Source organism: Danio rerio, chromosome 12 (genome assembly GCF_049306965.1).
Source record: "Danio rerio strain Tuebingen ecotype United States chromosome 12, GRCz12tu, whole genome shotgun sequence".
Taxonomy (NCBI): Eukaryota; Metazoa; Chordata; class Actinopteri; order Cypriniformes; family Danionidae; genus Danio; species Danio rerio.
Genome location: NC_133187.1, coordinates 13,390,684 through 13,413,499, shown reverse-complemented (window position 1 = coordinate 13,413,499; position 22,816 = coordinate 13,390,684). Strand labels below are relative to the sequence as shown.

The 22,816-nt window shown below is 35.2% G+C and overlaps 1 protein-coding gene across 7 annotated transcripts in view; it reads right to left on the bottom strand.

Moving 5' to 3' along the window:
• Nucleotides 1–8,015: 8,015 nt before the first annotated feature.
• The window catches only part of grid1b (glutamate receptor, ionotropic, delta 1b), a 737,476-nt gene continuing 722,675 nt past the window's right edge, over nucleotides 8,016–22,816 (bottom strand). For 2 of the 7 annotated variants that reach the window (XM_009306536.5, XM_073918288.1), the window contains 4 exons: nucleotides 22,055–22,221; nucleotides 18,196–18,436; nucleotides 16,595–16,733; nucleotides 8,016–8,599 (listed from right to left, as the gene is read on the bottom strand). In XM_009306536.5, the coding sequence (XP_009304811.1) occupies nucleotides 8,202–8,599; nucleotides 16,595–16,733; nucleotides 18,196–18,436; nucleotides 22,055–22,221 (945 nt within the window). In that variant the 3' untranslated portion in view covers nucleotides 8,016–8,201. Of the gene's footprint in view, nucleotides 8,600–16,594; nucleotides 16,734–18,075; nucleotides 18,437–21,339; nucleotides 21,771–22,054; nucleotides 22,222–22,816 lie in introns of those variants that run through there. The other 5 variants (XM_021480270.3, XM_073918290.1, XM_680591.10 and 2 more) reach the window with 3 other exon arrangements.

Here is a 22,816-nt window from a genome sequence, read left to right as displayed (position 1 = left end):
CAGATGTATGAAACACTGCGTACATAGAATACCACACACATTCTATTTATACATCCGAATTAACTTGAAACTAAGCGCACGTGCAAGAGCGCAAAACCCCTCCCTGCCTCCTCCCCCTAATAATAAATATGGTAATGAGTCTACTTTGGCAAAACCAAACGAAAAAGCAATGGCAAAAGCAAGCAAAAAGAAAAAACTTCACAGAATGTGAATTGGAGGTGCTCCTATCGGAGGTAGACCAGAGAAAAAAAATTATTTAAGTTTGTCCTCCAGAATTAAAAAAAAAAAAAAAAAAAAAAAAGAGTGGGAGAGTTTAGCTGACGCGGTTAACGCAGTGGGGACTGAACATCGCACTCTGAGTGAATTAAAAAAGAAAAGGTCTGATGTAAAGGTGTACATTTTGTAGTGTCTTTTTAGGCTAAGTGCAAGGTGCACACCTTGTTGGAATAAGCTAGTTGAGTGATTTCCGGCCATCACCGTTTGATTGACAGAGACAACGTAAATAAAGAGAGCGGCTAACAGCAGCGTGAGTGGTGTAGCTAGTAAAGTACATGGCAACATGTTTTGACATGATCGATCATGAACCCGGTTCAAGTCAAGCGTCTAATTAACTCTTTTTTTTTTTCCCCACTACATATCAGATTTTGCTTACTCTTCATCATGAGGAAAAAAGTAGGAGTCAAAAATAGGTGTGTGTAGTACTAGGTTAAGCGCATTTGAGCATCACATATTATTTGCACATTTATTGAATGGAAATGTTTCCGATTCCCGTATGCAAATTGGTCTTCAGATGGTGCCTTTATAGCAATGTGCGAGCAGTCGATCGCTCTGATTACATTGGGAAAACTGCAGATCACTGCAAATTGCGCTTTAATGTTTTGCTGGTCAACTGTATGGTATGGAAACCTTATACACTGGCTTGACATGCGGATGATCATGTCCTATACAGCTGGCATTTCATGGCTCAAAGATACTTTGTAGTGTGCAATTTAACAAAATTACCTCTAGGAGTCTACAATGGAAATAAAACAAACACACACAAGAAATGCACAAACGCCAGCCATGAAGTTGGCATGGACCAACGCACATTCTCATGCTCATTTAATCGTTAGTAAATCCAAATGTGAGCGTAAATCTGGCATACACAAATTTTTTGTGTTTACGCAGCATTGATACACGAGGCCCCTGATCTTTACAATCTATGTAACATGACAAAAGAAGTTTTATTATTGTTAAAACCATAACACTTCCTGTATACCTCCAACAATTTGGCCCTCAAATTATTAAGAACAATACAGTTAATAATAATTTTACATTAGGTTAGACATCCTGTGAGGATACTTGTCAGAAATGTCGAAGGACTCAAAAAGGGCTACAAGTTTATACATACTGTCATCATCTCGGTCCCAGTCCTTCCCCTCGCTGGCCAGCAGAGGCCACCATCACCGGACTTCTAAGCATTACGTCATCTTCAGAAACTGATAACCACACACACCTGCAGCACATCACACTAACGACCCACGCTCACACAAATAAGCAGCTCACACACTTAGTCCTTTGCGAAGTCTTGTTCTGTCCTGTCTGACATTTCTGAGCGTTATCTCTTTGCCTGATCTCCCGTGTATAACCTGGACTGTTATCGACCTTGTGTTGCCTTCTGCCTGCCCTGAACCTTGCTTGTACTCTGACTCTGATCCACGCTGCATGCCCTGAACTTAGCCTGATATCCCGACTCTGAACCATGCCGCCTACCACTGATCCATGCCTGCCATATCACTCCTTGACAGCCAGCCGTCAGCCCTTAGACCCAAACTTAATTCTACTGATGTGGGTTCGCACGTAAGTGCATGTTGTATGATTGTGTTTGAACTGTGTTTAATAAATATACTGCAAATGGATCCCTCCATGTCAGGCTCCTTGTTGCACATAACATATTTTTTTTCAGAAATAAATTATATTTATTAAAAACATTCTATTTTATGTTTTCTATGTTATCCTATTTGGTTTATTATAGTTCTTCAATTTCAGAAATGCAACAAACTACATGTAGATGCTAAAGTCCCTTTAAAAACTTTGTTAGCTTGCAGTGCAAAAAAAGTGCAAATTTAAATGTGTGTGCTGTGTGCGTGCGTGAACATTGTAACGAAATTGTGTGTGACTCATCATTGTAGAAAGACTTAAATTCACTTCACAACAAATAAATCAAATAACCATTAGGAAAAGTTCTTACTGTAGTATTTCTCATAAATCGTAGATTAGCTTACAGCTTCCTTTTATTGGTCACTGTGCTGTTCATCTGAGGTGAGATACAGCAAAAAATGGAGACACATATCAGAGCAATAGTGGGACATCTCTATGGCTTTGACACACATGGGAATGGTGAGCAGGGAGCACTAGCTCAATTGCATTAAATGCATAGGCAACAAAAAAAGCTACAATGTGCACAGAGCTGAAAATTCTTATATTCAGAAAGGTATAATAAATAATCTGAGTATTTTAAGCTGAAACTTTACAGACACATTCTGGAGATACAAAAGGATTATCTTAAATCTTGAAAAGGGGAAAAATGCTACGCTAATTATTATTTTATTTTTTATTTTCTTCTGGAGATACTCATCTTGAGGCCTCTGGAGATTATGAAGTGCCATTGATGCGATCCAAAACCTGTGAAGAAATGATGCCATGGTATCCATAATCCTGGACCAGGCCGTATCTGGAGCTGATGCTGTGGCGGTTATGGAGGAGCGGAGAGCATGAAACTGATTCCTGAAAGACCACAGTGACAGAAGAGTCTTCACATTGATCCCGCGGGCCAGCCTGATCTCCCGCTGGTGACCTATCCACACCTGCAGTTCTCCACGATGGACGTCCCGTGTTCTCCAGCCTCCGACACCTAGACTACAGCTTCACACAGGAAGTTTGGCCAGAGAAGAAATGGTCATGCCCTACTCAGCCTGGTTCTTCTCAAGGTTTTTTTTTTTTCATTCACTTTCGTCAATTGAAGAAGCTTGTTCCTCGCCACTGTCACCACTGGACTGCTTGGTTTGGAACTTGTGGAGCTGCACATCCATGGATTTGCTCTTCAGTGTTTGAACTTTCAGCATAAAATTTAAACCACACTGAACTAAACTGAACTTAAACTCTGAAAGATGGACTGACACAGTTTCAATTTACTAGAACTTCTATGTTAAGCTGCTTTGATGCAATCTATATTGTAAAAGCGCTAAAAGAATTAGACATGAATTGAATCTCAGAAGATGGAATAATAATAATGATTAAATAGTATAACAATATATTAGATTTCTCAAGCCAACATAATTATATTTTTGGTAAATAACAACTTTCTCCATGCCTCTTCTGGATACTGAACTTGTTCCTGTTATTTTCTACTGAAAAATTAAATATTAAATATGCTGGGTCCTTTGCTGGGAAATGAGAAACCAATACCTAAAGTATACACAAAACCTTTTTAAAAAGTAGCCATTCATTTATAAAAAAAGCCAAAAGAAGAGTTTACAGAAAAAGGTGAAAGTTCATCAATCAGTTTGAGTAAATGCAGCAATGTCACTCCCCTGCACCAGGAATGCTTACATTAAAAACCCAATAGACGTCACATTAATGACACTTAGTGTTTCAGCCAGGGACTACCTTACATTTGTATAAACAACAAAGTGTGTTATAGTAATTTAACAGCAAAATATGCTCGTGTAAAATTTTTTTGGGCTATAGATGGGCCAAAATGACATTTTGGTCACAAAAGTTGCCCTGGTCAGTGGGGTTCCCTGGGTGCAGTGAACTAGCCACCTCCACTAACCATTTCATCGAATGAATGTGCAGAAAGACTTCAAAGGCAACAGCAAAATGTTTAGCTACAGTATAGAGCACCCTCAGGGTGTCAATGGTAGACTTTCAACAAGAAGAGGGTTTCACAGATTGGGGAAGGGCAAGGCCGAACAATTTTACTTAATCTAAAAATCTGATTTATTCTAAAAACTGATTCGTTATCATTTTTGACATAGACATTGGACCCCACTAAAACCATTTAGAATAATACACAACACTAATTTCCTCCACAAAGTCTGGATATTCTGTATTTAATTGATGCATTATAATGCTGGGGAGGGGGCAGTTGAAGTGATGGATGTTATGTTATAATTCCGGTTTGTATGCTGTTGTTTATAATAATACTAAAAAAATAAAGATGATTCGATGAATGTTCAAACAACCTCAGTTGATTAATCAGCATTTTCTGCAATTGCATGCTTGCAGCCATGTCTAAGAAGATAATCTGACTACCCTTTGTTTGAACCTTTCATTATTTAGTATTTTTGTGTTGAGTAAAAATTTAGCTTTAATGGGTTAAGCAATAGTGAATTTGATTCAACATAATCTTTGTCTTTGTTTGTGTTGTGTGCAGTTTTATGAAGCAGTTAAGTAGAATGTTAATTATTCTAAGATTATGGTTTCATTTTTAAGTTTCTGTTAAATTTCTGACCCATCAGCATGTGTATGTATATGAAAATCCACAAAAAAACTTAAGCTGTAGTCACTCTAGAGTTTGAGCATGCAAAATTCTGTTGTACGGCACAGCTAAAAAGGGGCAAGATTAAACAAGATGGTTAGACAATAAAAAATAAACATAGGCTCACAACCAAAAAGTGTTACTTTGTGCCCCACTCTCACTTATTCAAATGTATTAGATGTTGTAGAAATATTAGCTTATATTTTTAAAAAGTTAAATTTACAACAATAAACAAATGTTTTTTTTTTTTTATCATTGTAAAGAGATTCCTTAACTGGGGACATACTGTAACTGAAATTTGTCTTCACAAAATGGATTATGACACATTCAAGGTTTTGTTATGATTACCTGGCAAGCTCGATGCTGCTGTACCTAATAGGAAATTGCCCTATAAATTAGTGCTCTCTTGCAAATGCTCACCTTCATCCAGCTCTGTGATACATGTTCACAAATTTAGTTCCCATTCTCTTGAGTCTACAAGTGTGGAAAAGAAGCACTGTCATAGACATCATGAATTGCCTGGAGGTGAATAAATTATCAGGAATCTTTTACAGCATCTTCAGCTGTATCAAGAACAAGCTGCAATCAAAGAACATTGATTCTTCTCTAAATTACAACCTCAGAACTACTCAAGCATAAATCAATGTAAACCATATTTCTTTATTAAAGATTAAGAAACTCCAAGCAGCATATTCATAAATAAAATAAGAGTCTCCCTTGGATGTAATGTTACAAACTATGCTATGAAACTGTTATAGTTCATGGAATCTTGGATGTTTTCTCTGAAATCAAAGGGGCACACGTGTAAGGCAGTGAAGACACTTAACCCTACAAATTATACACATCCTTACCACCACTGTCGGCATCTCAAAGCCACAGGTTATGTTACACAGTGTAATATATCACTTTGGTTCACATTAGTAACTAATTGGACTTGTACAAAATATACAGGATACAACCTTAAGTTATGACAGACAAGAATGAGGGTCATTCTCTGAAACAGGTCTATGTGCTCCACGCTGACAAAATGTCCTTTTTTTTCTTCTTTTTTTTTATCTAAATGTCAAATTTCAGAGGGTTTGTGGATTAACAACAGGAAAATATGCACAGGTGTGTGTGGAAGGTTGCTCTGGTTTAGATCACAAACATAACATGGCTGTGAAATCATTATCGATCCAAACCTCCTAAAAATGATTAAATACACATTTAAGAAGAAACGTAAATGTTTAATTGTAAAGTAAAATGACTTGTATATGTGTTTGGAATATTTTGAATAGCCTGCACAATTTTTTTTTTTTTTTTTTTTTGTGAATTCATGGACATATCAACATGGCTTCCCTTACATAAATAAAAGAAAATAATCACATTTTGTGAAAAAAGAAAATAAAAATATTGGGACATCAACACAACTCACCACAAGATGTAAATCATTGGTAAGCCTCAAAAATAGGAAGCCCAGATTAAAATCCTTATAAAGCCTCCACATTTCTGAAACAATGTCCTGTGGACAGATGAGATCAAGATCAACTTGTACCAGAGTGATGGGAAGTATAGAGAAGAAAAAAAAAAAACTGCTCATGATCCTAAGCAGTAAATCATGGTGGTGGTAGTGTCATGGGGTAGGCATTTATGGCTGCCAATGGAACTGGTTTTCTTTTATTTATTGATGATGTGACTACTGACAAAAGCAGCAGAATTAATTCTGAAGGGTTTCAGGCAAAATACTTTGCTCATAAATAGCCAAATGCTTCAGAACTCAATGGATGGTGTTTCACAGTGCAGATGGACAATGACCCAAAGCATACTGCAAAGCAACCAGAGTTTTTGAAGGGAAAGAAGTGGAATATTATACAATGACCAGGTCAATCACCTGACCTGAATTTGATAGAGCATGCATTTCACTTGCTGAAGACAAAACTGAAGGGAAAATGCCCCCAAGAACAGGCATGAACTGAAGACAGTTCATTAGCATCACCAGGAATGAAACCCAGCTTCTGGTAATGTCTTTGGATTCCAGACTTCAGGCTATAATTGATTGCAAAGGATTTGCAACCAAGTATTAAAAAGTGAAAGTTTAATTAATGATTATAATTCTGTGGCGACGCGCTGGCGCAGTAGGTTGTGCTGTCGCCTCACAGCGATACGGTTGCTGATTCGAGCCTCGGCTGGGTCAGTTGGTAGTTCAGTGTGGAGTTTGCATGTTCTCCCCATGTTTGGTAGATTTCCTCCAAGTGCTCCGGTTTCCCCCACAAGTCCAAAGACATGCGCTACAGATGGATTGGGTAAGCTAAAAAGTTGTTCGTAGTGTATGTGTCAATGAGAGTGTATGGGTGTTTCCCAGTAATGGGTTGCAGCTGGAAGGGCATCTGTTGCATAAACCATATGCTGGATAAGTTGGTGGTCCAATCCGCTGTGGTGACCCTAGATTAATAAAGGGACTAAGCTGAAAAGAAAATGAATGAATCAATGAATTATAATTCCGTCTCATTACATTTGGTCCCTTAACAAGTGGGAGGCACATGTGCAAACTGTTGTAATTCCTACACCGTTTACCTTATTTGAATGTAAATACTCTCAAATTAAAGCTGACAGTTAAAGCACATCTTGCTTATTTCATGTGTTTAAAGCCAAAAATGGTAGAATTGTGACAATGCCCCAATATTTATGGACCTGACTGTATATATATTCAGAATGATTTACTGTGAAAAAATGTTTTGCCATATAAAACAGTAATAACTTTTCACAACAGGCAATTTAGTGAAATGTGCAACAAGTTAAAGTTAAGTTAAGTTAAGTTAAACACTGTTAAACACTGTTAACTGTTAACAAGTTAAACACTGTTCTGTTATGTCTGAGGTTGTGCTCACAGATTGATAATGTCCTGCTTTATATGAAAATGCCCTCAAATTTAAATAAACACCCTTAAAATGAATTTTGTCAGTGCTGTTGCTATGATTACAAAGTTCCAGTTTTCCTGTGATGAATTTCCACGTCACTGCTTTTGTCATTTCAGATTTAAAATGATTAGATTTGCTTGTTCTGTAAATCCATTAACATCATCATCAGCTCAGTTCAAACACATAAAGCTTCATCAGTAATCAATAAACAAACCGTAAAATGGATCAGAATTTAAATGGCCTCACTGTTTGTTTGTTTGAAGACGTTTTCTGACTGTAAAAGTGGTGCATAATTATCAGCGCTCAGCTTTCGGGTTCCTACAGCCATGTATGATCATCTAATAACAAAACGTGGAGAGACATCTTTTATTTCGGCACTTAGAAAACAATCACAATGAATTTGAGTCTTTACCCATAGAGAACAAAATTCACAAAGCCATTCAAACAGTCGTTTGGAATTATTTTTATAAGTCCTTTTTTTGTTCATTTGTTTTTGTAACTCAACTTCAAAAATTGAGAATATTCAAAATACACTTTTACTTACTTTGCTCTTTCAGTATTTACAAATATGTACAAGAAAAACAATGATTTCCATGTTTTTATTTTTTTGATTTCATAATAAAAATCACTACGTATTTTTTTTTACTCTTCTTTTCCTTTTAACTCTTTTTACACCGCCACAGTTTTCCAGTTTCTCAAGCTCAAACCGCACCTCAGCTTTCTTTGAAAAGCAAGTATGAGGCAACCCATGGTGACGATGGCATTAGATGGATGTGCTATGTTCAATAGCTTCTGGGATGGGTCCTCCTGGTACTGATTGGTAGGACATTGGCATGGGTGTCTTGCCGGGACTCTGTCGGAACAGGCCCCCGTTGGGAGCCCTGTGTTTGCATTGGATGGAGGGGATGGTGGAGCTGCTGAGAGGAAGGGGCAGGGTGCTGCCAGGACCCTGGATCAGTGTCCGACCCACCCCATGAGCTTGCTCCGGGAGGAAGGTGCTCACAGACAGGCCCGTGCCCGGGTAGTCTCGCACAGCCTCCCGCTGCTGGCTGGGCGGCATGCTGCCGATGTCCAGGGCAGAGATCTCGATAGATGGTGCGGGGATCTGCTTGTGTGCCATGTCCTCGTCCATAAGGCTGTTCAAACGCCGATGCACCTGTTCCAGGTTCACCTCCTTGTCCTAGAGAGGGTGAGAGAAGAAAGGAGGAACAGATAGGCTGAGATCTGCTGCTTCCAGGATGCTTTTTTTTTTTTTTTTTTTTTTTGCTTTTAAGCTCCATGCAACGCTTACTTCAATTAATGCAGGTTGTGTTGCAAATGCATTACATAGGTCCAATTGGAAAGTTTAAGATAGTAGAAGAGTGTTTGAAGAAAAAAATATATAGAATGTGCACCTTGAAATCAAATTTGGCCAGTGGGAATTTAATATAGTATAGTTCAGTAATGTTTGAGTGAGACAAGTGACACTGTAATTTCTGGAGCCAGTCTGCATTTCATCAATGCACATTAAAATGTACAGAAGATGTTAAATATGCTAACATTTCTAGACAATTGATTATGTTTTTGTTTTTTAAACCATATTAATATTTGATTAAACTTTTGATAAGTTACTTAACAGTACATAAGAAGGGTCTACTTTGGATTCAACAACAAAAATAAGCTTTGTTTCAAAGCTCAGTGAAGTTCTTTTAAACAGACACTTTACCCAAAAATTAAAATGCTGTCATCATTACTCATTATTTTCTTGTTCTCTATCATTTTTTATTCTGTTGAGCACAAAAGAAGATATATTTATGTCTAGATTCTACCACTTAGGTCTTGTTAATTCTTGTTTTGGTGACAGAGCCCAGACACTAGTCCTGTCGTGTATTGTATGTTGTGCTCGGCTCATGTCGAGCGCTCATTTTCTGTCATTGTGTGTCTTTGAATGAGCGTCATCTTGGCCGAGATCTGACCATGCATATTCTCGCTTGATGTGGGTGCGCGAGATTCGGGATGCACGCTCTCGTTCTGGTGTGTTTGTTGTTTTGCTCGCGGCATGTGTTTTCGTTCTCAGCGCTTCAGTCTAGTCGGTTTCGATTGGCGCTGGGATCGGAACATGCATGTCGCATTGTGAGTGCAAGGTGAGTGTTTCTATTTATCGTGTACTTGTGTCTTGCGTTCAGTTTTCTGTTTATGTTGTGTTTAGCATGTGGTTCATGTTTACATGCGCCACATGCTTCAGTGTCGTGTTTCATGTGAACAAGCGGTTAATGAGTTCTCTCATTGGCTGCGTGTTCTAGTCTCATTTTGTGAGCACATGGCTTGTGTTGTTTCTTTGTGTCTTGTGTTCTCCTGTCTATTGTCTATTCCCCCCCTCTATGTTAACCCATTAATAGTTTATTCTGTTTACCTGTTTGTTTGTTTGTTTATTTGCTGCTCTGTGCCAGTTCATTGTCAATTATTCCCTAGTTCAAATGCTCCTCCCTTCAAACCCTGTCTTGTCAAGTTTGTTAAGGTTTCCCCCTCAACATTGTATTTGTTGCTGTTTTGTTATATTATTATTGTTAATTAACCCATTTTAAGTTACTACAATTGAGTTCTTGTCTCCTCCCTACCTGATCGTGACAATTGTAGAATGTAGGAAACCTGTAGCCAATGAATTCCATAGTAGAAAATCAAATTTTGTCCACATCAATGGTTTCCTAAATTCTTCTATACTGTATATCTTCTTTAGTGTTTAATAAAAAAAAATTAAAATAAAAAAATAAAAAAATAAATAAATAAATAATAAATAAATAAAACTAAAAAAATAAAAAAATAAACTAAAACTTGTTTGTAACAAGTAAAGGGTGTGTAGATGATGACAGAACTTTAATTTTGGGGTGAGCTATCTCTTTAATTCATTTTTGAAGACAATCTTGCTGAGCACATTAGTTGAAGTTCAATGAACTAATGAATTCATGGACTGTTGAATTATTAGAAAACAAAACACTTAAAAAGAAAATAAAAATGAACCACAGGGGAATTAATGTGTTGCATTTTAAATGAAGATGTGTGATAAGCTCACTCTGAAGAGAGGCAGCACTTTTGCTGGATTATGAACTGCAAATATAAACCCATCGGAGATAAACAGATCTCATATACACCCCAGGTCATGTGATTAGAACTTAAACTCATTCATTGTTACGTATTTTATAGCTTTTCAGTTTAGAAACTATTTTATTAAAAAAGTTGTCCTGACAGCAAGTTGTGTATGTTTCTGTGTACAGTATGAGGTTGTGTTTAAACATTCATTTATTTTTTTTTAGAGGAGAGTGCGAAATAAAGAGACTACTTGCTTTCCATAGACAATAAAGCAATGTCGAGGGTAATAACTTGGAAATAGTAACTAAATTTGATGTAATATATTTATGTGTTTAATCCAGGGGTCTCAAACTTAAATTTGCAGGGGCGAATTGCTCTTATAACTCATAGGAGGGCCATTTTAACATTCAAGCACAATAAGAAAGTACTAACCTGATTTAATTGACGCATAGAGACATGATATTTATATGTCAAGCATTTCCTGTCACCAGTGATAAGGCAAATCAGCATATTGAATTTTGTCAAACTGCTGCTAAAATAAATCTTTGGCTGTTGTGTGTATAGCCGTACATTAAACCTAAGCCCAGCCATTCTTCCATAGAATATATGTAGTCAAAACTCTATCTTTTTGTTTTGTTGTACATATTAAAGTGGTAGTTTAAATTTCTATAAAAGTACTACACATTATAGGCAAAATAATCATTTCTGTCCTAACCAATCGTTGCTTAATCAAAAGTTTAACAGATAGCATACTAATCTTTTATTTTTGTAAAACTACAATAAAGAGGGAAAAAGTATGTATGTAATCACATTTACTTTAATATGTTTAACTCCAGTTTGATATTAAAAGTTTACCAATGTACATAGTCTTAATAAACATATGAGGACAAAAATGTGATGGGACAATTTGCATTGAATGTTAAAATCAAATGTTTATAATATTAAAAATGATAGAATATTGAATATTTGTTACTCGCAGTGTGACGATATCTCAGGCTACAAAATCTTGAGACTAAATCGAGTTAACCTGTGAGCTGTGATGTTATAATGAAGCATGAGGGTTAATTTAGCACTGACAAGCAAGATTGGAGGCAGGATTATATATGAACTGCAAACCAGGCAACTCGGGCTGCCTTGGTGTTGCACATCACTCGTTTGCTTGGTTGGTTTTGACATAACATTTTTTTTTTCAGCTCAAAGGCTTCAGAGTTCATTGGATGCCGCATCCAAAAGCAAAGGCTGCCATAACTTAACCACCTGATAGAATAGCGCTTTAGATATGCTTAAAGTCATAAAATATTTCTATTTTAGACACATTATTGAAATGTAAAGTTCATAATCAAGCAATTTCCGTCGTGTGGGATTTTAACCACATTTTGCGACAGGACAAGTCATACACAAACAGCTGTTTGAGACTATTCTCTGCACCTACCAAGTCAGTAAAGGACCACAGCACACCGAATGTAAAACTAAAGTTTGTATATAGTGCAGTACCTTAAATGTCCAGTAGGTAACAGATCAAAACCTCAAGTTGCTATGTGCGACTGCACAACAATGATAGTAATTTTTAAAAATATAAATAAAGGGTGGGGGTGGGGAGGGTAGTATATTTATAATGTCAGTTGTGGGTCGGTAATTTGAGACCCCTGGCTTAGTGGCTTAGTGGTTTTCTATTGTTTTGCATAGTAAACACCATGCGTAGGACGTGTTTGACCATTATGCAACTTGAGAGCATGTACTTTATTAATGGAAAGAGTGAACTGGCAATGAAAATAAGCTATAGAGCCTTACAATTTTCTAAAGTATGAATACACAAAAAAAAAATCCCTAATTTTACGGTTTATTTTCGGCAGCTGGGTTGCCAAAAAAAAAAAAAAAAAAAGTAAAATAATACGTAAAATGGATACTAAATTACAGAAATTTCCTTCAATTTAAATTTCTGGTAAATTTCTGCAAAACAAGATGAGTCAATGAGTTAAATATCCAGCTGTGAAAGAAAACATACAATCAGACATAGGTGAAGTCATCTTTCATTACTGTATTGTTTTAAACTATAGAAAACATTTTACAAGTAACTTTTGTTCTGAATCTTTGACCTTTTTCCTGAAACAAAAAATGACCAATAAAGAATGTAAAGCATCAAAAGCAGCTAATAATGAAATTAATTTGAACACTATTTTGGCTATTATTGTAATCCATGTATTTTCAAATGTACTTTTTTACAAGAGAGACTAGAAAAATTGTGAAGCTCTACACTGTTATTATTATTATTATTATTATTATTATTATTATTATTATTATTATTATTATTATTATTATGTTTGAACCTTTTATCATTCAAGTGGAATGAACCGCCAACTTATCCAACAAGTTTTTTACGCAGCTGATGGCCTTCCAGCCGCAGCCGATCCCTGGGAAAGTATTGCCTTTTTATATTTCTTTATTGTAAATCTTTAAGAAATATTTTTAGTACAAAGTGTGTAAGTGTGGTAATGATGACTATCAGACAAATTAATCCAGCTTAAAATGTCACTAAAATGCAGTATTTAAACCTCATAATAAAATAGAAAATTAGGCAAATGACGGCAAAAAGTCCACTTTTTGAGAAAAGAGAACCACGTCTTTCACCAGGCTGGCTATGGTCCTGCAGTGCAGCTCATCACTGTCATTTCCACAGCAATGGACCAATCAGAAAAGCTTGGAGGTGGGGCAAGCACATTCATGCTTCATAATGTGCTTTTTTTGTGCTGTTGTGTCTAATATTTTTAAAAGCAAAAATGCATTTGGTGTGAATAAGCCCTTAATCGGTATATGTTTGTTTTTTGATTGCTTTTGTGATGTGGGCTGTAAAAAAAAAATAAAAAAAATAATAATAATAATTTTGCATGTTAATATTGAAATATAATATAAGACCTGGAACTTCTTTGCTGGAGGCCTATTGTTTAAAAAAAATGTTGTTTAAACCTCAAAAAGCCTACTGTGTCATATTTCATTGAAACTTTTTACATAAAATTTACTACATGCTTTATATTCTCTGATATTTTTTTTCCAAGTGAATAATAAATACCAACAATTTTTACATTTGACATTTTCAACCTTAATAAAACTGCTACCCTGTACTGGGTTGCGTTTGAAAGTGCATTCGCTGTGTAAATATGTGCCGGAAAAGTTGGAGGTTCATGTTGCTTTGGCAACCCCAGGGGCGGACTGGCCATCTGGCAATTCTGGCAAATGCCAGAAGGGCTGGACCATTTTTTTTTTAAAAAAGTGGGCCGGTATGCTATTTTTTATTACATTTTTTTTTATATAAGTATTCATTTTACATACAGGCAGTTTTTGTTTCTTGCAAGAGGTGAATATTATGATAAAGATGATGATAATGATGATGATAATAGTAATAATAATAATAAATGTTAAGCATTGGCCCAATCGGTAATGGCCAGCTGGTTTCGAGATGGGCCCACCCAATCAGAGGTTACGCAGACATAATCAAAATCTGGCAAGAATGTCAAACAAACATTAGGTGCAACACAAGCTAATTGTCAGAGATGGACCGTGAAAAAAGGAAAGGCGGTGTCAAAAAGCTCAGAGAAACTTAAAAATTGCTCTAAAATCAGACGCTGCCAAATGCATAAAATTAACTGAAATAGTCTCAAAAGGGGGCAGCACAATGGGTAGCACTGCCGCCTCACAGCAAAAAGGTCAATGGTTCGAGCCTCGGCTGGGTCATTTAGTGTTTCTGTGTGGAGTTTGCATGTTTGTGTGGTTTTCCTCCTGGTTTCCCTCACAAGTCCAAACACAAAATAAATATCTATTAAATATCTATTACATATGGTACTGCTTATATTATTTTACCATCTGTACACCAATAAAAGTAGTGAATGTGCGTGTCTGTGTATGGGGCTGTGTCGGTGTGATAATGTGGGCTGATGTGGCTACAGTGCCAGGGCTGATTTTTAGTCCCAGTCCGCCCCTGGGCAACCCAGATAATCAGGGACTAAGTTAAAAGAAAATGAATAGATGGATAAATAAAACTGATGTCTTCTAAGTTAATTACTCTATATACATTATAAAAACCTAATGTATAAATAATAATAATAATAAAAATAATAATAATAACAAATATAAATGAAAAAAGAAAAAAGAACTTCCAAGGGGTAAAACTGTTTTTCCAACGACCATTTCAGGTCTGCAGGGTTAAATATAATACGCACATATAGATCCAATTTTCCTCAGTGAAAAAAGGGAAATTGGCTCAAAATTGGCTAAAATGCTGGAACAAAAAAACATAGAAAATAATTTCATTTAATCTTTTTAAAGCAGAAATGCACTTTTCTAATGGAATTCACTGAATCGTGTATAAGAAATACAGATTGTCTCCAGAGTCCACCAGTCACAATAAGGTCACACATTGTTACACAAAATTATGTGATAAGCTCTCACAACATCCTCAAATATGTCGATTAATGAAGCTCTGCAGAATAATCTGCAAAGACGCATTAAGTGTGTAATAAAGCTTTTAGGAAGGATAGGGCAGGAATTAGGGTTGGAACTGAAAAGCAATCACAATGGGAAAATTAGTCTGTCATAATAGGTTAAAGCAGACTTTTTATACAGATATTTCCAAGGGGATACATGCCTTTACACATTCTCACAATCACATTGCAGCTCAGTAATCCTATTTGTCTTAACTAATGAATAGAAGAATGGAGTGAAGTTTTAAGGTATAATGATGAAATTGTTATAAGAACGTTACTGAAAAAAATAAGTGAAGTGATGGAACCAGAGTGCTCCTTCTTAACTAAACACACTCATTTTTTTCCATCTAGTTTCATCAAGAAAACTTACAGTTTCTGACAGATTAAAGATGTAGTATGTAAGTTTGACACCCAGCGGATGAACTAGGTATTGCACTCCTGGTTCAAAACACACACAAAAGCAGGTTGCCAAATTGACAACACAAATAATGGCTGATTTAAATCATGTTCTAAAAAAACCAACGGTACACGATAGAATGAATATTTTTCATATTAAGAGGATTTTTTGCCCTAACAACAGCTGAAACTTATATTTTAAAAACGGCTTCTATTTTTTGGAACTGAACAGCAGAAAACGATCACCTCAGGTACACTTCATTACTTTATTCAATGTTAAATACTAATAATCTGAGTTTGAATGCCACTTTATAAGACATTTATTGGCATACTACTGAAAGTAGCAGCCGTTAGTTTACCTCAGATCTTGAAAACAAAATTAATATTTTAAAATTTTACTTTAGAACTGTGACGCAATGCAAGTCACCACACATCAGTGATTCAGCATGTAAATTGTATTTTGTTAAAGAGGTTCAACATGTATTAATTAGATTATAAACCATACAAATTTGTTGGCGTCTAATAAGTGCACTTTTTGCAGCTTCTCGATGGCTATATTTAAATTTCTGTCATTTCTCATGTCTGGTGCAAACAGCCAAATTATGACTGCAAATCTCACCACTTAGCGTGTTGTCAGGACAAAGGGTTACAATGTAACCTGCTCACCTATTGTTTATTGCTAAATATTAAAAACAAACAATACACCTCCTGATTACACTCCGTAATCTACAAATTGCAAATCCTTGATTCTGTTTGTAGGTATGCAAATGCATTGTGCACCATTCATGAGGTCAGTGTTTAGCAAATTAAATCGGGCGATTATATACATACATAATTGATTTATGACAGAAATCCACACTAATTAAATCATCACTGCCACAAGAGGTGGAATAAATATTGAATTATGTTCATTGCTTTATGCCTCAACAAATAAATGTCACCAATTAAACAGCAGAAATGCTCTTACCACTGATTTTGAACAAACCGGAAGATAGTTTACCATCAATAATGTGTTATTGCGCTAATCATTCAACAACAACAAAAGCAGGGAAAGTTGGCTCATCATTCTAACCCAGCAAAAAATCTAGCAAGGTGAATCTGCTCAATGAGGCAAGTAAAACTCAAAAAAAAAAAAAAATAATAATAAATAAATCTTTAAATGTTAGATGGCTTCTAAATCTGGTCCTGTCGAAGCTCAGCCAAATCAAGGAAGAGGCCTACGATTCTATTCTGACCTGTGTCAATAGCTTCTGCTTCATCCCAGTCTCTTTCTCTGTCTGTCCAAATGTCCTTGCTCCCCTCCGATGAAGCAGTAGCAATATCATTATATGTCAATGGACCAGAAACCCTTGCCAGTCTGTAATCCTTAGTAACCTGCATGAGATCATAAACAAATGAAGATTAAATGTAAAATAGAAAATATAGAGATAAATCCATAAAACTTGTCCACATCGGCATATAATTGCAACAGGATGTCACACAGTAAATTACTAGGGATTATTGACTGTTTAGGATTCGATTTATGTTTGTCTGGAGGTGGCTCGTATTATTATTAATTTTTTTTTTAAGGATAACTGAGCAGACAGACTCATGCAAGCAACCCATTTGCACACACTTTAGTTTACGGATCCACATCAACCCTGTTCTGGTCCGTTTACAAGTAGTTTCCACTGGCAGTAGTTGAGGTTTTAGAAAGGCATATAAAAGAGAGGTTATAAAGTGAAGTAATTATTCAGATATTTAGAAGAAGGAAGAGAACAGCAATGCAGACACTTAATTGCCATCATAAAGGGGTTTAAAGAGTTCTCTAAAAGACTAAACAAAAGAAAGAGCTAATTAAAAAGAGACTATATGACCATTAAAATGTTGGCCTAGAGTATTGGCTGAAGGGAATATTTTTGTACTAGTTTGCCACTGCTAAGATGCGAGGCACTCTTAAAAAAATCTGTATTTTAGGTATTTTCCAGCTGAAAATGTGTGTTTTAGCCTCAGTAGAAAAGTCTAGAATAATAATAAAACTAATAATAAACATACTGTTCTTAACATTTAAAGAACAATATAATTGGTGACATTGAATAGCTCTGTTCCAAAACCTTGTGGGCTGTCAACCTAGATACCTTTTAAGGCATCTTGTTACTATTTTAAACCTATGTCAATGGCAAGATTAGACCCCTTCTTTTAGCCAAAATCTGAAGCATTATTGAATTGATCTTTTACAAAGATCACATTCTCAGAAAGCAGTGCAATGAGCTCTTTGACAACACCCAAGATGTCAATAAAATGTCAATAATTAGATACCAAGTATAATTTCATTCAATAGTGAATATTTGCATTGCTCAATCAGCAATATTAACAAAAAAAAACTATCAATAAAGTAAAGTTTCAAGTATTGTATAATGTATAAAATAATAAAACGTGACATAAAGCTAAATGAGCAGGACTAATTGTGCAATTGTTCATCGGTCATTTGGTTTCATGAGTTAGAATGCTACCTTTGGAGCTAGTTATCTATAAAGACGGTACAATAGCAGCCCACTAGGTTTTGAAGAAGTTCATTAACATTCTGAAACTCCACAATCACACTTTATTAGTAAATGTGACACTGTAAAACCTTAAAGCCTGCTTCATCAAGGGCACTGTGCACACTCCAAGCACAAATGAAATTTGCTGTAATGTTTAATGGATGGGGACCAATTTTGATTTCATCAGGGCACACCTATAACTGTGTGTACTGGAGCTCGACTAAATCAGGGCTCGCATCTGCTGCGGGATCCTTAAAGTAGAGTGTGGCAGTGTCTTCGCCCTGCTCTGTCTTCCGCGCCCTGAGCTCGGTCACCTCTTTGGGCTGCTCTTGCCGGCAGCGATTGCTGTTCCACCACATTTCCAGAGCGGCCACCAGACAGGCCAGCAGGAGTCCTGCTGCTAGGATGCAGAAGACGCCGGCGAAGCTATGCAGCTTGAGCGAGCGACCATCCGGTTGGGCGTTACTGTGGCTGTTGAGGTCACAGCGTCCTGTCCGAGGCCACCACTTCTGTTTCAAAACATCCAGGTCTCCTTTTTCCTGCAGCTCCAGAATCCTGCGAGGGAAGATAATACAGTGTACATACATACTTTATGTGAAATGTTACACTGGTTCTATTATTTTCTTTATATTATTTCACAACCTTTCACTGCATGGTAACCAATCATAAATCTTATATTTTCTCTCTGACACCAGTTTGAGTTTGCTTTGGGGTTTGAATGTAGACCAATATCAGACAAGTGTTTGAGAAACTGCTTAGAAGAATTGACTGGTAAAGCAAGTACTGTAAGCACTCAAAAACAGCCACCACAATCTCACATGATATGTGAGAAAGGTTGGGAAGATAAAATAATTAAAAAAGTGGTTGGAAAATGCTAGGAAAAATCTCAATATTGTTTGGGGATTTTGTTTTTGTCATTAACCATAATTATCAAGCATCATTTTAGTTCAGGTCAGGACATAAGTTCATAGAACACTTGCTGCTGCTTTCCACGATCTGTTCATTCATGCATCTTAAACCTTCTAGATTTACGAACATTCACTTAAGCAAACTTGATACTGATTCATGTAATTAGTGTTGGATATTGTTAGAGCTTGGACAATATAAAGGTTTATGCAGTATATACAGTATTTATTCAATGCTGAAATTCTTGATTTCTGATTGGTTTGCAATAAAATAGTTAAAAGTAGTTCCAGTCAGTTTTGATCACAGTTCAAAATAAATGTGCTTCCCTCAAACATTAATAGCAAATAAAGTATCTCAGTGACAATTGCCAGAGCCTTCATTCATCTGTGTAATCTCGAAGACACTGATGTGTGCTTCATCAGCTGATTTTGATCAACCAACTTGCAAATATACTACCGGTCAAAAGTACCCGGTCAGTAGGATTTTTAAATGTTGTAAGCTTATCCTGCTAACCAAGGCTGCATTTATTTCATAAACAAATATAGAGAAAATTAAAAATTGTTAAATGTTATTACATTAGAGAATAGCTGTTTTAAAATAGTTTATAATTTAATTTAATTTAATAATTTATTCCAGTGATCTTAAAATGAATTTTAGCTTCATTGCTCCAGTCTTCAGTCACATGATCCTTCAGAAATCACTCTAATATTATTTATTATTATGATAATAATAATAATTATTATTATTATATAATTTTAATTATTATTATATAATATAATTATTATAAAAATTATAATATTATTATTGTTATTATTAATAGTAATAAAAGCAATAATGACTGGAACAAAAATTTCATTTAAAACTATATACAATAAGTAATAAATGCATATTTAATAAATAAGTATTTAACAATTTAACTTTTTTTTTTTTTTTAACACTTTTAAATGCCGCCTTGATGACCAGAATAATTTTAAATGATTAAATAAATTGAATAATACACCGGTAGTGTATTCCTTAAAATATTGTGGAAAGCCAGCTTACATGTTACTACGAGCTATTAGATATGCCCATATCATTTACAATCACAAACAAGATCTCCCTCTCTCAGGGAATAGGAGATCTAACATGTCATAACTGATAAAAAGTTGGTCAACTAATGCATTGCAAAGAGCAAAATTAGTTTTAAATTGTCTATAACTTTGCAAATTCTTTAATGCTTGACATTATGTATATCAGGGGTGGTCAACCCTGTTCCTGGACAGCCATCTTCCTGCAGATTTCAGTTGCAACCCATATCAAACACACATGCCTGTAATTATCACGTGGTGTTCAGGTCCTAATTTATTGGTTCAGGTGTATTAGATATGGGTAGCAACTGAAATCTGCTGCAAACTATCTCTCCAGGAACAGGGTTGGCCACCCCTGATGTATATGAACACATTACATTACATAATACATATTTTTTATTACGAGTAAAAAGGCAATCCAGGATCATATCCAGCTTTATGAAATCTAACGGCAACAAAAGTTTATACTCTTAATTGGTTTCAAATGATTATATGAAGCTTTAGACAGTCTGCTGGCATCTGTTATATTCACAAAGGGATCAATTTGTAATGAGTGCAAAACAGAACCCAAAACACAATGGGTGATGTCAAATCATGGCTTTGTGTGCAGTAAAGAATGGCTGTGAATTGTAAGAGATTCAAAGTACCTGTGAAACAGCTAGTTATTTAATTGGTAACTGGAGCATGTTAATTAAGTGTTTCTAAATCCTACATCTGCAGAAAGTTGAAACCTATTGTTTACTCTTGAATACTGAACTGAATGTAAAAACAATCATATAAAAATACTTTTCACTGGCCATGAAACTGTGCATAATGTGTATTTGTGTGTTTGTGGTTTGTGCGTGAATATATATATATATATATATATATATATATATATATATATATATATATATATATATATATATATATATATATATATATATATTTTTTTTTTTTTTTTTTTTTTTTCTTTTTTAAATATTTCCCAAATGATTTTTGACAGAGCAAGGAAATTTTCACAGTATTTCTGATAATATTTTTTCTTCTAGAAAAAGTGTTATTTGTTTTATTTAGGCTAAAATAAAAGCAGTTTTGAATTTTTTAAAAACTATTTTTGGGACAAAATAATTAGCCCCTTTAAGCTATTTTTTTTCAATACAGAACAAACCATTGTTATAAAATACCTTGCCTAATTATCCTAACCTGCCTAGTTAACCTAATTAGCCTAGTTAAGCCTTTAAATGTCACTTTAAGCTGTATAGAAGTGTCTTAAAAATATCAAGTAAAATATTATTTACTGTCATCATGGCAAAGATAAAATAAATCAGCTATTAGAAATAGGTTTTTAAAACTATTATGCTTAGAAATGTGCTAAATCAACCTTCCCTCCATTAAACAGATATTGGGGAAAAAATAAACAGGGGCACTAATAATTCAGGGGGGCTAATAATTATTTAGTTGAAGTTAGAATTATTAGCCCCCCCTTGATTTTTTTTCTTTTTTAAATATTTCCCAAATGACGTTTAACAGACCAAGGACATTTTCACAGTATGTCTGATAATATTTTTTTTCTCCTGGAGAAAGTCTGACTTTTATTTTTTTTATTTTGCCTAGAATAAAAGCAGTTTTTATTCTCTTAATCACCGTTTTAAGGACAAAATTAATAGCCCCTTTAAGCAATTTTTTTTCAACTGTCTACAGAACAAACCATTGTTATACATTAACTTGCCTATTTACCTTAACTGCCTAGGTCACCTAATTAACCTAGTTAAGCCTTTAAATGTCACTTTAAGCTGTATAGAAGTGTCTTGAAACATATCTAATAAAATATTATTAACTGTCATCATGGCAAAGATAAAATAAACCAGTTATCAGAAATTTATTAAAACTATTATTTAGAAATGTGTTGAAAAAAATGTGTCAAAAAATGTTCTCTGTTAAATATATATATATACACACACACACACACACCAACACACACACACACACGCACACAAACGCACACGCACACACACGCACACACACACACACACACACACACACACACACACACACACACACAAATGTTTTATCAAGCTATTGAATTGAATGCCACAGCTTGTTATAATTTTCACAACAGTTTCCACAAACTCCTGAGAGAGCACAAACAAGAAACTCCATGCAATTTTATGCTTTAAAAATTAATTGTATTATATTTTAGTTAAGAGGGAATACGTACTTTTGTGATATGAGGTCTCGGTAAGGACTCCCATGCTGCATGGCGATGCCGTAGCCTTTGCTGCTCATGCTGTTGCCTGATACAGTGATGGTACAATCATCATCTGTGAGTGCTGCATATTCCACCACAGCCATGTCCCACAGAAATGCGTAAGGTCCTTTTTTGGCCTGCAGATTAAGGATTATGAACGTTCAATTTCTGAGAAAACCTTGAACAACAAACTTAGATAATCATCCTTTTAGGAGGATATGTTATGTTCCTTTCCACAAGATGTAATATAAAGAAAGTATCTGAAGTTTAGCTTAAAATACCCCAATGGTAAAATTCTGGACCTCAAAATTCTTATGTTGCACAAGTATAATTTTGCCAATAGCCAAAATACACTGTATGGATCAGAATTATACATTTTGTTTATGACAAATACCATTTGAATATCAAGTAAATCATGTTCCATGAAGACATTTAGTAAATTCCCTACTGGAAATATATAAAATGTATTTTTCTGATTAGTGATATGCATTGCTAAGAACTTTAAAGGTGATTTTCTAAATATTTTTTACCTTCAGATTTTAGCTGATGTATAAATCTCAATTTCCAAAAGAAATGGCATTTATGACATTTATGATATGTGAACCCCTGGGTGTATTCATTTATATGCAAACGAACTGTTTCTTATCCAGAAGTGGGTGGAACATTAACACAGATACTCCAGAAACATCAAAACAAGTCAACATTTCAAAATTTTTTCATAGCAGAGTGCAG